This window comes from Brassica oleracea, chromosome C1 (assembly GCF_000695525.1).
Source record: "Brassica oleracea var. oleracea cultivar TO1000 chromosome C1, BOL, whole genome shotgun sequence".
Classification (NCBI taxonomy): domain Eukaryota; kingdom Viridiplantae; phylum Streptophyta; class Magnoliopsida; order Brassicales; family Brassicaceae; genus Brassica; species Brassica oleracea.
In genome coordinates this window covers 13,553,384-13,568,319 of record NC_027748.1, presented here as the reverse complement: position 1 = coordinate 13,568,319, position 14,936 = coordinate 13,553,384, and the positions used below count along the sequence as shown (strand labels likewise).

The following is a 14,936-nucleotide window of genomic DNA, read 5'->3' as shown; positions in this document are numbered from 1 at the left end:
GGGGGATGAATCCATATGAACTATATTTTTTTCGTATTCTTCAGACTTTAATCATCTCTTGCGGTAAAATCCATTTTAGTTCTGGTCTAAATGCATAGAACTGTTTTTCTTTAATGACTATATAATCATAAAATATTTATAACCCCAAAAGCAAAATACATATCTAATCACTTGTTTTTCACCGCATTTCCAGCGTCAACTCTACTCGATGACAACTATAAAACCCTAAGCCCACCTAATACTTTCCTTACCAATCCCAAGTTCCCAACGATCACTCTCCCTCTATCTCTCTTTCCCACACACAAACCAAAACAAGATCCAAAAGAAAATGGCCCTCGTAAAGCTACTTGTGACCATCGCAATAACAACCGCAATCACAATCGCAGTCATCACCACCAGAACCACCACCACCGTGGAACGCACGAGCTTTGATGCACCGAGAACGCAAACTACAAGGCCGAGCAGGTTCTTGGCTCAGAAGGAAGTAGGCGAGCGAAGCCCTAGCGCGGCGGACCATTGCAACAAGGATCCTGAGATATGTAGCCTCTACGGAGGGGGAGGAAGCAACTCGACGGTGACGTGCTGCAACAACAAATGCATTGACGTGGCCAGTGACGACAAGAACTGTGGCGCGTGTAAGAACAAGTGCAAGTTCTCACAGACGTGTTGTCAAGGCCAATGCGTTTACTTGAGTTACGACAAACGCCACTGTGGACAATGTAACCATTCGTGTGAGCAGGACGAGTTATGCGTCTACGGTCTCTGTAACTACGCGTGATCGATCCATCGGGTGGTGGCGTATTCTACTAATTAAGTACTAACAAAGAAACTAAAGCTAATTAAAAGGGTCTATTTATGATAACGTGAACATGTATTTAAAATATATATTGGATGTTGCGTCCAGTTAATTGAAGAACATAAGTGGTGAGTGCAATACTGAAGCCCATTATGTTTTGGAGGAATAAAAAAGAAACGATCTCGAGGAACATCCTCTTCAAGTAACAAAATAATTTATACACATGAGTTATGTAGTTTGACAAACTTAAACGACATTTATATGAATCTGAATGGTAAAGTCTTTTAGAGATGTAAGATATTCTTACTAATGAGCTAAAGATATAAATCGCATGGTTTTTAGTTTGGCAAAAGGAAGTGGATTCGCTATACTGAAAACTTAGTTTCCATAGCTCTAGGAGTAGAGATCTCGTCTCTGCAGGTTCGGAGCTCAACCTAATGCGGCACCGGATTCGGACCGCAGGTCATCTAGGTTGTTTCATTGTGCTTGCTTCATAAAAGAAGTTATATTCCCTTTATTTACAGAGTAACGTTTACAATATATACAAGTGATCCTGGTACAACTTCCCTAAGAATATGGCATGTAAATCTTAACAACAAAATCTCGAATATGAAAGAGGAATAATCCATATTCTTTCACTCTCCCGCAGTCGACTGATTTGACGGTTAGGTTGCCTTGAAAGTCTTTCAACAATGTAGTTGGCAAGCTATTTGTAAAAATATCTGTGTACTGTAAAGAGGAGGGTACGTGCAACACTTTAACTTGACCCATGGCGATCTTCTGTCTAAAATGAATGTCAATCTCTATATGCTTTGTATGTTGATGCTGAACTGGGTTGTTGGACATGTAAACCGAGCTTGTGTTGTCACAGTACACAATGGTGGCCTGGGACACTGTAGTTCAAGTAGAAGGATTGCGTATCCAACAAATTTCTGCAACTGCATTCGCTATATTTTTGTATTCAGCCTCTGCGCTTGACCGAAACACTGTAGGTTGCGTTTTGAAGACCAAGAAATGATGTTTTCACCTAGGTAGAGACAAAACCCTGTCGTAGTGACGTAGAATAACAAGCTTCCGAACAGCCTGCCCAATCAACATGAGAGTAAGCCACCAACTCGTTGAGAGAAGAACGAAATAGTTGTAATCTGAGGGTCAGAGTTCCTTGAACATAACATATTATCCACTTGAGTGCATGCATATGTTGCATCGTGGGGGCATGCATGAAAAAGTATACCTGCTGAACTCCATAAATGATATCATGCCTTGTGAAGGTGAGATACTGTAAGACACCAGCTAGACTCCGGTACTCGGTCGGGTTATCAATTTCACAACTGAACATAGAATAATAGTATAATATTTCGAAGTTTGTGAAAATAAACACAAAAACATATTGAATGAATAAAGTAACACATGTGCCGGCTTAAAACTATATTGGACCCTTGGACAAATTTTTTTTATATATTATAATTGGTTAAGCATGATATTTTAGATCCTTTTTGTAAGAAACAAACATAAATATGGACCATTTTTATCATTAAATTTAGTTAATTTTAAGATGGACCTATGGCATATGCCATGTTTGCCACCCCTTAGAGCTGGCAATACAGAGCCACCTAAAAACATTAGAACATGATTATTGGAGGTTTTTAGAGTGGTGTTCTTAGCGGAATATAAGAATCTGTTTTTTAATTTTTAACTAAAAAAGTTAAGAACCGTTTTTTAAAACTCTTATTTAAGAGCCAATTTTTAATTTTTTAGTTAAAAGTTAAAAGACGGATGCTCACCTTAGAAACCTCTCAATAATCATGCTTTTATAAACCATTCAAATACCAATAAAAATAAAATAATTATTCAAAACGTCATGTAGTTCGTTACCAAACCAAGTGAGAAATAAGTGTGACCGGTCAATTATTCGAGGATTCCCGAAAACACCCCTAGCGATTGGCGATGGCAGCTCCTGCGGTGGAGGCAACCGCCGCAACCGCGCTACGCTCCGTCATTCTCAGGGCTCGTAAGGCGGCGGAGCGCGTAGGAAGAGATCCGGAGCGGGTAAGAGTCGTCGCCGTCTCCAAGACTAAACCCGTCGCACTTATCCGCCAAATCTACGACGCCGGCCACCGCTGCTTCGGCGAGAATTACGTTCAAGAATTCATCGACAAAGCTCCACAGGTTCCCCCTCTCTCTCTCTCTCTCTCTCTCTCTCTCTAATCCTCGACGAGTTCGCAGTTTTGTTGAATCTAATAGAGCTCGTTCTCGTTTCACTTTGATTGCTCAGCTTCCGGAAGATATAGAGTGGCATTTCGTGGGACATCTACAGAGCAACAAGGCCAAAACTTTACTAGGTCTGGCTTTAAATTTCCCCATCTTGAATAACGAAGCTCCAAATTTTGTAATTCGAGTCCCCATTTATTCAGGAGTTAAGTGAAAGTGAGAGTCTTTTAATCAACTGTTTGCAGCTGGAGTCCCAAACTTGGCAATGGTTCATGGTGTCGATGGACAAAAGGTAATCTTACATTCCCTGATATCTCTCTTGTATTGTATGATTAGATTCTTCAAGTTACTCGAGTTTTGTTACGTGTTCTGTGTGCAACTACTTTGGTTGGAACGTTGACAAATGTGGCTTATAAGATGCACCAGTTCGGTTCACTAAAGATGTTTTTTCGTTGGGTGTTATTCTGGTGCAAATTGTCTACAGGTAGCAAATCATCTTGATCGAGCTGTTTCAAGTCTTGGGAGACACCCACTTAAGGTTTTGGTCCAAGTGAACACAAGTGGAGAAGCTTGTGAGTATTTTTTTATTACCCACCGAGCTTTCATTCCTGTAAAGTTGATTTCTTTTCTCCAGCTTCATACAGTGGCTAACTCTTTGTTCCTGAAAATCGATGCAGCTAAATCTGGGGTAGAGCCTTCTAGTGTTGTGGAGTTAGCAAGACATGTGAATATGCAATGTCCGAATCTGGTGTTCTCTGGTTTAATGACTATTGGGATGCCTGACTATACTTCTACTCCAGAGAACTTCAGGGTATGTTACTTCATCCACTCTGTTGAATGCTTCTTTCAGTTTCAGATAAGGCTCTTGTTCAAATACCACAACATACAAACTTCTTGGTTTTTCTGGACTAATTTGCTTACAAAAGTTTTGTTCTTTTCTCCCCATAATCTGGACCAGACACTTACAAACTGTCGAGCTGAGGTCTGCAAGGCACTTGGAATGTCTGAGGATCAATTTGAACTGTCTATGGGCATGTCTGGTGACTTCGAACAAGCGGTAATATCTTTGTATCTCTTATAAAACCCACCCAGAGATGCAGCCAAGCTGACGTAGAATCATTTTGAATGTGTTCTTTTTACTTTCATGATCTTCCAAGTAACTTTAAATGTGGAAGATGATCTTTGACTGTTTTTGTTTTTGTTTTTTAACTTATGGAACTGCAGATTGAGATGGGAAGCACCAATGTGAGGGTAGGTTCTACCATTTTCGGACCAAGAGATTATCCCAAAAAAACAACTTAGCTACTACATTGCTCAGAATACTTGTTCTTGTAAGATTATGTATATTTTATTCATTTGTGGTTAAAATAATGTGTATTCACAAGTTACTTTATAGAAATCAACACATTGTTATCAACCAAATCAACATATTGAACCTAGTTTCGTGATTGATTTAGTAATTTTTTGTCATGACTAACTAACCTATGCATAAATTTGCATAACCTTCAATTGAACCTATTTTCATTTGAATGCTATATTAGTTTGTTTTGTCATCACTATTCACTAACTAACCTTAGTTTTTTCTTCCTGCTATTCTCAAATGTTTATCTGTTTTCTAGTTTTGCCACGGTTTCTAATTTTACTCTGCACTAATAACTGTTAGTAAACCAATGAAGAAAAGCAAACCTAATCCCTGGAAGCTTAATTCTCAGGATGTGTAATCAAGTTTATTTGCGTAACTGAGACTATTATTACTTTATAGTAACGTGTCGCTGTTTGTACACATATGGATGATTATCTAGATCCTGCACTGAAGCGATTTGGGTAATGGTAAAGTAAGGTGAGCGTACCAAATGGTAGAGATTGTCAGACAAGTAATGGACCACGTACCAAAATTATGTGGTTCAAGAGCTATTTCCTTCCCTTAGACACCGAATCTTCATTTATGTTTTTCCCATCTTTTATTGTTCATTTTGTAACTTTGTATGACGTAAACGAAAACTTCCAAAAAGATATGGTTCGCAAAATATCGACCCCATGCTGAGCCTTGCAGTAGCTGCTACGACCACACAACGTCCGACGAAAAAAGCATGACCATATAAAATCTAAATGTAATTTTATATAAAAACAACATAACATAACAGCATCTTTATATGTTCAAACAAAAAATAAATAAAGTTCTATGAGTTTTTGTTTGTTTAAATGTTCTATAACTTATTATTGATAAGTATTTATAGCAATTCTTTTTAGCAAAAAAAAAAAACATTTCTTTTAACGGTTAGGAAATGTATATAGTCAAGTTGTTAAATTTTCACATATGTGATCTTTATTTGTCAGAGTTCCTCTTTTGAAGATATTTGTCAGAGTTCATTGATTCGAATAAGTCATGTTTTCGCGTTGTAAGATTAATGTAGATCAAACATTGTCACGTCAACCGAGTTGTCTGGGTCTAGCGGTAAAAGGGCTCTAATAGGAGTTTCCGTTCTGGTTCGATTCACCTTGCCCACCTAGCCATACCATATTTATGTATTAGTTGTATATCTAGATGCAAGGACTCGTGTGATTAGTTTTCGGAACTTTAAAATTTTTGGGATTTCCACGGTTATAAAAAAATATTATCAATTCAACTTATTAGGCACAAAATTTGGAACCCAAAATCAAAACCAGAAAACCCGATCTGTTATCCGATTCGATGTAAAAAATACTTGAAAAAAATCTTATAGGATGGCATGAAGCATATTGGAACCCGAAGTTTTATTAACCAAACCCGAAAAATCTGAAATTAATAGTCACTACAACAATTAAAATAAATATAGGTATTTTAAATAATCAATTTAATGTTTATCTTGATATGATATATAAAATAAATATTAAAATTTAGATAAATATCTTAAATACTCAATTAGTTATAAATAATTATTTCATTAATTTGCTCGTTGAAATAACAAGTCTACTCTTTCTATAAGGTAATGTATATTATTTACAAATGATATTTGTTTTCATGTTTGATTTAATATTTTATTATTATTTTATCGATACAATTTGTGTTAGATTAATTTCTATTCAATTTAAGTATTTTTCTTTATGTTTTGTTTTATTTTATTTTACTTCGGATATATCCGAACAGAACCGATATATCTGAATCCGAAAATTATATGGTTATTTTATGGGTTTTAGGATGCAATACAAATTTAAACTGAATCCGAAATGTTATTATCCGAACCCGATCCATACTAATAAAATATTAGAATAATATCTAGTAGTGTAAATAAAAAAAGCCGAAAATCTGAAATAGCCGATCCGGACCTGAACGTCCATGCCTACAACTGATAATAAAGCATACTTATTAATCTCGTATTTTTAGCCGACTTAACTAAATTTTTGCTGTAAAAATTGGATCACGTAATGAAGGGTTTTTATGTTTTTACATTAAACTAGTTTTTTTTTTTTTTTTTTTGACATCAACTAGTTTTAAGTTTAACTACAACAAATTAGTTAATTTATAATTTTATATTCTTTTGTTTTATATTACTAATGTTAATGTTTTAATATGTAGTAATATATATTAAAAATGATCATAAATGTATCATTTTTTTTTCGTCAACTAAATGTATCATATTTTGGAACTATTTTTTTTTTTACAATTTGACAAAATATTTGGAATATAAATTGAGTTAAGAAAAAAAAGGAAACTCACCAAGAAAAGACCTAATAAGACACGTGACGTCCGGATCACAACCACACAAAAAGTTGATATAAAAAAATAAAAAAAAATTGTGACGTCTCTCGTCTATGGTTCACTCATCTCCTTATCTATTTAAAGCCATTCAATCTCCCCGAAACATATTATCAGCAAAATACCCCCAAACCCCGAAAGAAAGAAGCTAATCTCTCTAAGATTGAAAACCCACATCGAAAGATCTCTCCTTTTCGAGTTTTACATTCCATCTCTCCGTAGATTCAGCTGTTTTGAGGGTCGGGTTCGTTCTCTCCTGTCATCTTCTCTCTGGCGTTTGATCTTCGGCAATCACGGCTATACACGGGATATCAACGGGTGTTAGCTTTCATGTCCATCTTGTACGCAAGGGTTGTTTAATCGAGACTAATCCTTTGCCGCACGGAGGACGTGGAGCTCTGCCGTCTGAAGGCGGCAGCCCTTCTGATCTCCTCTTTTTAGCCGGAGGCGGTTCCAAAATCATCTCTTTCCTTTTCCATTAGGTTTTAGGGTTTAGGTTTCAATAAACTTTTGTTTATTTCCTTTTTTGCTGTTGAGTCGCTCTTTCGTGTGGGGGAAGTCTTTCTTTCTTTGTGAGAATGTTGAAGATCAAGAGGGTTCCGACTGTTGTGTCTAATTACCAGAAGGATGAGGCTTCTGATGAATCCGTCGGCTGTGGACGGAACTGCCTCGGTGCTTGTTGCATTAACGGTATGCTTTGAAGCTAAATTGTTGCTTTTTGGTAAAAGTTTCCTGTTTTTAATTCATCTTTTTTGACGAGGGTTTGTTCAGGGGCAAGGCTTCCGTTGTACGCCTGCAAGAAGCTGGATAAATCTGGCGCCGGAGAGAAGCCGGTGGCTTTTCTTGAGTCCCTCGTCCTCGGAGAGGTAGAGCATAAACAACATGAGTCCCTTGGTGTTTGGTTTGTAGATTTATGTGGTTTGAGTGAGGCTAATCATTATAATATCACTTCTTCTTGTTTCAGTGGGAGGATAGGTTCCAAAGAGGACTCTTTCGCTACGATGTCACTGCCTGCGAGACCAAAGTAATTGTCTTTCTTAACTTTATGGTTATTCTCTCAAGGCAATCTTGTGATGTTTGTTGGCTTCTGAGGAATCCAAGATGGGTTTCGTATTGTTTTTAAGATTGTCTCTCTGGTTGTTTTAGGTGATCCCAGGGAAGTATGGTTTCGTTGCTCAGCTAAACGAGGGTCGTCACCTGAAGAAGAGGCCTACCGAGTTCCGTGTAGACAAGGTTTTGCAGTCTTTTGATGGCAACAAGTTCAACTTCACTAAAGTTGGCCAGGAAGAGCTGCTCTTCCAGTTTGAAGCTGGTGAAGATAGTGAAGTTCAGTTCTTCCCGTGCATGCCTCTTGACGCTGAGAATTCTCCCAGTGTTGTTGCCATCAATGTAAAGAATTTTTGCAGAGACTGACTTATTTTTCTCGATAATACTTGTTATCTAGCAAAAGATTAATTCTTTATTGCCTTTTTAACAGGTTAGTCCAATCGAGTATGGTCACGTGCTGCTGATTCCTCGTGTTCTTGACTGCTTGCCTCAGAGGATCGATCACAAAAGCCTTTTGCTTGCACTTCACATGGCTGCCGAAGCTGCTAATCCTTACTTCAGACTCGGTTACAACAGCTTGGGTGCTTTTGCCACTATCAACCATCTTCACTTTCAGGTATATGGCCATGCTTTTCCCATTGGAGTTTGGTTCTTTAGTTTATGTTTTCCGCCAACTTTTCTCAGATGAGTTTTGTCTGATTGGTTTGGTGGTGATTATCTTGGAAACAGGCATATTACTTGGCCATGCCTTTCCCATTAGAGAAAGCTCCTTCCAAGAAGATGGTTACTACTGCTAGTGGTGTGAAAATCTCAGAGCTTCTGAGTTACCCTGTGAGAAGTCTTCTCTTTGAAGGTGGAAGTTCTATGCAAGACCTATCTGATACTGTATCAGACGCCTGCGTTTGTCTCCAGAACAACAACATTCCTTTCAACATACTCATCGCTGATTGTGGAAGGCAGATCTTCCTGATGCCACAGGTATCACTTTGAATTTGCAAACAGTTGGATCACTTTGGTTTTGAATCCATCTAATGAAAGTAAATAACAGTTTGAATGTTTAAATTGCAGTGTTACGCAGAGAAGCAGGCTCTAGGTGAAGTAAGCCCGGAGGTGTTGGAGACGCAAGTGAACCCAGCTGTGTGGGAGATAAGTGGTCACATGGTGCTCAAGAGGAAAGAGGATTACGAAGGAGCTTCGGAGGAGAACGCATGGAGGCTCCTAGCAGAAGCTTCTCTGTCAGAGGAAAGGTTTAAGGAGGTTAATGCTCTCATCTTTGAAGCCATAGGTTGTAGTTACCAAGGGGAGGAGCTTGAAGGAACCGTAATTGGACAGGACAACCCTAGTGGCAGTGTTAACCAGAAAAGCAACCGAACCCATGGAGGTCCTATCACCAACGGGACTGCCTCTGAGTGCCTTGTTCTTCAGTGAACAACGGTGGCAGTGTGGTTTTTATGTATAATTAGTCTTTGTATAATATGCATAAATAAGCAAACTCTCTTGGCAGTTGCATTTGAAACTTGTTGGTGTTTTCTTATGATGGTTATGGGTGTTGTGCCCTAGACTTGCTGGCTCCTTTTCTGGTTGTAAGTTTATGTTTTGGATGATGCATATGTTCTCCTTCTGGTGATTATTATTTAATAAATTCGAATATTTTGTAGTCGTGGTCTCGTGGACGGTTGTATATGTCTTCTTCCTCTGTTGTTTCTTTTGGCATCAGTTGTAAAAAATAGAGTTAATGTACAACTTTGTTCAAGAAAAAAAGAGTTAATGCACAACTTATTCCTTGCTTCGCAAGAAAGCTCAATTTGATTACAGGGAGGCCCAAGTCCCAGTTTGATTCAGTTGTGTTAGCCATTAGTTTGATTTGATTTAATCCAAAGACATGCACAAAAGGACTTATTTTGTGAAAGGTTTTGCAGATCATAATACGAAGAGATAACGTTAATAAATTGATGACGATATGAAAAAGCCTTTGTCGCATTAATAGAAGAAAAATTCAAGATCTTAACTGCCTCAAAAATTTCACAGCAGAAATACATGACACTGAATTACAACAAAATCTTTAAGTGCATCATAGTGGATTCATCAATCCATTAGATTCCAATACTTGATTCCAAGGTACTTTAATAGAAATTGAATGTAATTTAAATTCAGAGCTAAATCTAGTGTTATTGGATTCAAGTACTTTGGTGAATTTTAGTGGAATTCAATGTATCCTTTTTTTTAAACAAAAAAACAAGACTAAAGGAGTGTTATTGAACTAGTCAATTCAATGGAAATTAAAGGAATTCACATCTTAAAATCCAAATCACTTGTTATTCAATTTCCAAGAGATTGGATTGGAATCTAGTTTTAATGGAGTATGATGTACTTTTATAAGTAAAATAGCCCTAAACAAAATCTTAGAAAGAATCCAAATCACCTGTTATTCAATTTCTATGAGATTTTATTGGAATCTAGTTTTACTGGAGTATGATGTACTTTTATACGTAAAATAGCCCTAAACAAAATCTTACACTTCTTGTCTGGATTGTTGACTTTCTTTAAATGTGTTCTTTAAAGCCAAATTCTGAAAAGCGAGTAAATTCTCCTTCTCCAAGTCAAAAACTAGATAATGAGAAAACATACCAAAAGCTCTTGTTCCTCAAACTTGGAGCTCTTCCTCCTGCAATATGCGGCAGTGCTAGGGATTTTCGCTTGTGGATTTGAAGCCGGAGTTCAGCCGTCCGCTGTTTGTTAAATGTTTGTTAATAACTAATGAGGTACTTAAAAATCTGTTTAAAAAAACTAATGAGGTACTTAAATGTTAAACAATATGCTATGTTTCTAAAATATAATTTTTTTATTGAAGAGGAATTTGTATATATATATATTTTACTTGACTTTAGACTTTGTAGCTGAAATGTGTGTGTATATATATTTGTTTATAGATTGGAAAGTATGTCACCACTGCAACTGTTAAGTAGGTGGAAACTAATCCAAGATGGTATTATGTCCTGTGTGCTGTTTGCGAAAAGATGGTTCACCAATCCAAGATGGTATAAGGGCCCAGTCATGTTTGATTGTCTACTATGTAATTGGAATGTAATCGAAGTTCTAGCCAAGTAAAGTTAGTCATCATCATTTTAAGTTTAATTTTATAATTATATTATTTACTTTATATATTATTTTCAATTGATTCCACTGAAGAAACTAGGTTTCTTATTTTTGACAATATAGCTTATCCTTTTCTTCATAAGACAGCAGATGAATTAGCTGAAGAAGTGGCTGAGGTATAATGATTGTGTTATTGTCTTTGTTAATATATATATACTGAAAACAAAATTCAACATAGATTCTGATTATTATTAAAAATCTGAGGATGGTGACTCAGTTTTGCCAAATACTCTGAACGATCTAATAGGCAAAATATTGCTTTTCAATATGGATGCTACTTCCAAGAATTTGAAGAGTACAACTTTTATAGTTCAACAGTGGGTATAATTTTCTTATAGATATTTATTAGTTTAAACCAAACCAGTACGATAAGTTATTGTTTATGTCTTTAAAAAAATTAAATCAAACATCAAATTATTTATATTTAATTATTTTTTTTTCATTTAAAACACTCAAATATTTAAAATGTTTTAGAACATATATTTATGCAAATATTTTTACTTGATTAATATTTTATTATAAATTGTTATATATTTTAGTTTAAAAAATTTATAACAAAAAATATTATTTCAAGATAACAACACAATATATAAGAATTATCTTATTTTTTAAAATATGATATTATTAATATAAAATTCCTTTTTAATTATACAATTAAAATATATATATATATGCATATATATTCATTAAGATAACAACACAATGTACAAGAATTAATTTTTATAGAAAATATGATATTATAAATATAAATTCGTTTTTAATTATACATAAAAAATATATATAAATTTATTTTAAGTAACAATGACATTAACATAGATGCTATAGGCAATGGCTGTTTGACAAAATCCCCTACTCATCTTCATATTCCCAATTAGCCAAGGGTTCGCCATTAATGGAAGAGGTAAGTCACTTCACATCTTCTCGTTTATGAAGTCTGGATTTTATTACATTGCTTTGAAACGCTTAGTTTCTCTTTATGGCGCAACCAGATATTGACCATCTCGCTTGGACAGCGTCAAGTGATGATACAATTGGATAATCTCTGCAATCTGATGAGAGAATGCTCAGCAGGAAGGCCATGCCTAACAAGAACATGAAGCAGCAGAAAAAACGTGGGTCAAGCGCTAAACTATGTTCAGTATAACAAAGATGTTGGTTGGAAGAATTTGATGTGATTAGTTCTTTGTTTGAGAGAGCCATTAGCTTGAGCTTACCTCCAAAGAAGAAGAAGGTGCACCATACACAGCCTCTTATTACTTCACGCCTTTGTGCTTTGTATTCTCAGCTTTATTCAAGAAGTTTTTGGAATATGAAAATTGGTGGTTGATGAGGAGAGAGTCGAGTACATGAAGCAATTGAAAATGGAGTACGCAGACAGTACTTTGGACTGTGATATTGTTATAACATGCATAATTTTGTTAAGCAGCCATTGAATGAAGCTGCAAGAGTTGAGGCACTCGAAAAATGTTTGACCTCCTATTTTTTTTAAAGGGTTGAACGTGAAGGAAATATTCCACTGTTCCTTCCTTATCAGGTTACGCTTCGTTAGCTGACATTTTTTTTTCACATTCCACAACTAACATATCTCTAAAAAAAATTGATTTGAATTACAAGAATTACATTAGAATCCATCGTAAAAATTGATCGTATATTTAAAAGTTCAATGAAATCCAGTAAAATACTTCTGTTACCAAGTTTATGTCAGAAAATGACCAACAATAGAGGCATGCTGCTGCAGGTGGGGAAGTGAGAAATAGAAGCCTGCACATAAAACACAATACCACATCATCAGTACTAGTTGCGAGGACGTAATTCTAATTGCAGTACGCAGGCTTCACCTAGATTACAAATGCACATAATGAGAGTCAGATGATGCTTCAACTTTCCTTACAAGACACAGCTATCGCTGATCATATTACGGCTTGGAGGATTGTCTGCTGCATCTACTATGATACCATAACTAGATTATGCAGTTATGGAAGTTGAGCTTTTTATACTTAGAAGTGCAAGGTAAAACCCGGTCCTCCATTTCAATTGACTAATACTGAAAACTTCAATAAGATTTGTCTGCCTTAAAATCTGGTGCATAAAATAGCTTCAACAAAATTAGTTAAGTGGACATTATTAATCCCCCCCCCCCCATTCTAAAAAAACATGAGCCATTTCATCATCACTATTAATTGCTTTTATCATTCGACAGATAAAAGATATTACGAGTTAGACTCCTCTCACAGATTTAAACAAACAGGTTGTATAATAACTTAAAGCGAAAATAGTATCATAGGATATTGAGATCCAATATCAAACGAACAAGACCATAAATCGACAAAAGGATTTTTTTAGCCTCATGTAGTTCTCTAACGACAATGGTGACAATAAAATAAAAAAGTCTGCACGATAAAAAGAAACAAGTTTGCAAATCCTAATGCCGATTACTCCTTAGCCAGTCCTATCACACATCAAGAAACCCTAAACCCTGGAAAGGGTCAGGCTGCCGCCACCACCACAGCCACCGGTCTGATGGAGCATGGCATCGATCTCATCACCGTCCTCCATGTCAAGCTGAAGTAACAAAGAATAACCCAAACCATTAGAATAGGTGGAAACTTTCAAGGGAAAAAAAACTGGCTGGTTAGATGGAATGTTTATACCTCATCGGGAGTCTGCTCAGCACGAAGACGACGCCCATCAAACAAGAAGGCAATGGCGTTCATGTCCACAGATTGCCTGTCACAGTAAGCATTCATCAGCTTCTTCAGCTGAGTGCTTCTCTTGATCCTGAAGAAAACCTCATTCCCATCCTGTAAAAAAATAAAATACCATGGAGAAAAAGGAAACAACTGTTAATGTAATCTAAAAAGACGTAAAGTGAAGCACATACATAAAATTAAAGGAGGATTTTTTTTTCTATGGAAAATTATTTAGAAAAGACTACAAAAAGTTTTAGGTCTATTTTACAAAATAATTCACAATCATCAGAACAATAACAAAGGTTTCAACTTTATCCTTCGGAAAGGGTAAAACATTCGGACAACAGCAACCAAAAGGTTTACAAAATAATTCACAATCATCAGAACAATAACAAAGGCTTCAACTTTATCCTTCGGGAAGGGTAAAACATTCGGACAGCAGCAACAAACAGCAACCAAAAACAAAACAGATAAACATAAAACTAAGGTTACATGTTCACAATTATGATAAATAATATGCGAACGAAAGCAAAACACTCTACTCATGTCTCACAAACATCACTAGGTTTTGGATCTAAAACCAACCAACAATAAGAAAAACCTTAATCGCACGCTACACGAGATCTCAGCACAAAACAAAAGCTAAGAAAGAAAGAGAAGTTACCTGACCCTTGACCTTGAGATTGATGTGAACTCCTCCGTCACCACCGGGCTTCTTGTCTTCTTCCTGTGTTGCAGACATCGTTAGCTTTCTACTTCCGGTGAGAGAGAGAACGAGACGATAGTCAATGTGAGGAATGGGGTGAGAGAGCGTCCTGAGAGGTTATAAATAAAATTAAATTGACGAAACTCTCAAAATTGATACGCCGCGAATTTGTAAGGACGCATCGGATACCTCTCTTTATCATAAAGTGGAAGAACCGTAGGGCATCTATCGGACGGTTGATGGTTCACTTTTTAATCCAACGGCTGAGAGTGCTTTACGAATAGATCTTCTTCCATTTATGATTTATCCAAAATCAATCGAATCTATAGGATGGATGTACCTCGGCCCATTAATCACTAGTAGCCCAATACATGTATTCGACCAAACCCGTACATTAATCCGTACTGCCTCTAGTAGGCCTGCGCGTTCGGTGGACCGTTATGTTTCGGTCCGGATAATTTGGATTTTCGGATTTTCGGTGTTATGCTCAGAAGTACCATTCGGGTTTTACTAATTATTGGATCGGTTTCTGTTCGGTTCCTTTCGGATTCGGTTCGGATCGGATGTAACCAATGTTTAAAATCGTCCAAAAAT

The 14,936-nt window shown here is 36.4% G+C and overlaps 4 protein-coding genes across 4 annotated transcripts; 3 read left to right on the top strand and 1 right to left on the bottom strand.

Annotated features, from left to right (window-relative positions):
- The first annotated feature begins 272 nt into the window (after window positions 1-272).
- On the top strand, window positions 273-839 carry LOC106302724 (stigma-specific STIG1-like protein 1). The gene has a single exon (XM_013739181.1). It carries the CDS (start codon window positions 329-331, stop codon window positions 776-778), a length of 450 nt encoding a protein of 149 aa, XP_013594635.1. The 5' UTR covers window positions 273-328; the 3' UTR covers window positions 779-839.
- Window positions 840-2,659: 1,820 nt separating this feature from the next.
- LOC106343345 (proline synthase co-transcribed bacterial homolog protein) lies at window positions 2,660-4,378 on the top strand. The gene is made up of 7 exons (XM_013782529.1): window positions 2,660-2,965; window positions 3,072-3,138; window positions 3,253-3,299; window positions 3,492-3,579; window positions 3,685-3,818; window positions 3,966-4,064; window positions 4,232-4,378. The coding sequence occupies exons 1-7, from the start codon at window positions 2,744-2,746 to the stop codon at window positions 4,307-4,309; spliced, it is 735 nt and encodes a 244-aa protein (XP_013637983.1). The 5' UTR covers window positions 2,660-2,743; the 3' UTR covers window positions 4,310-4,378.
- Window positions 4,379-6,846: 2,468 nt separating this feature from the next.
- Window positions 6,847-9,447, top strand: LOC106308684 (GDP-L-galactose phosphorylase 1). Its single transcript, XM_013745820.1, has 7 exons — window positions 6,847-7,433; window positions 7,515-7,609; window positions 7,708-7,767; window positions 7,890-8,132; window positions 8,221-8,406; window positions 8,520-8,768; window positions 8,859-9,447. The coding sequence occupies exons 1-7, from the start codon at window positions 7,322-7,324 to the stop codon at window positions 9,216-9,218; spliced, it is 1,305 nt and encodes a 434-aa protein (XP_013601274.1). The 5' UTR covers window positions 6,847-7,321; the 3' UTR covers window positions 9,219-9,447.
- A 3,732-nt stretch (window positions 9,448-13,179) lies between these two features.
- LOC106324044 (small ubiquitin-related modifier 1-like) lies at window positions 13,180-14,463 on the bottom strand (the record flags this gene model as incomplete). Its single annotated transcript, XM_013762073.1, is given in 3 exon segments — window positions 13,180-13,508; window positions 13,598-13,747; window positions 14,301-14,463. Coding segments are annotated over 3 exon segments (321 nt in total). The 3' UTR covers window positions 13,180-13,415.
- Window positions 14,464-14,936: the final 473 nt, after the last annotated feature.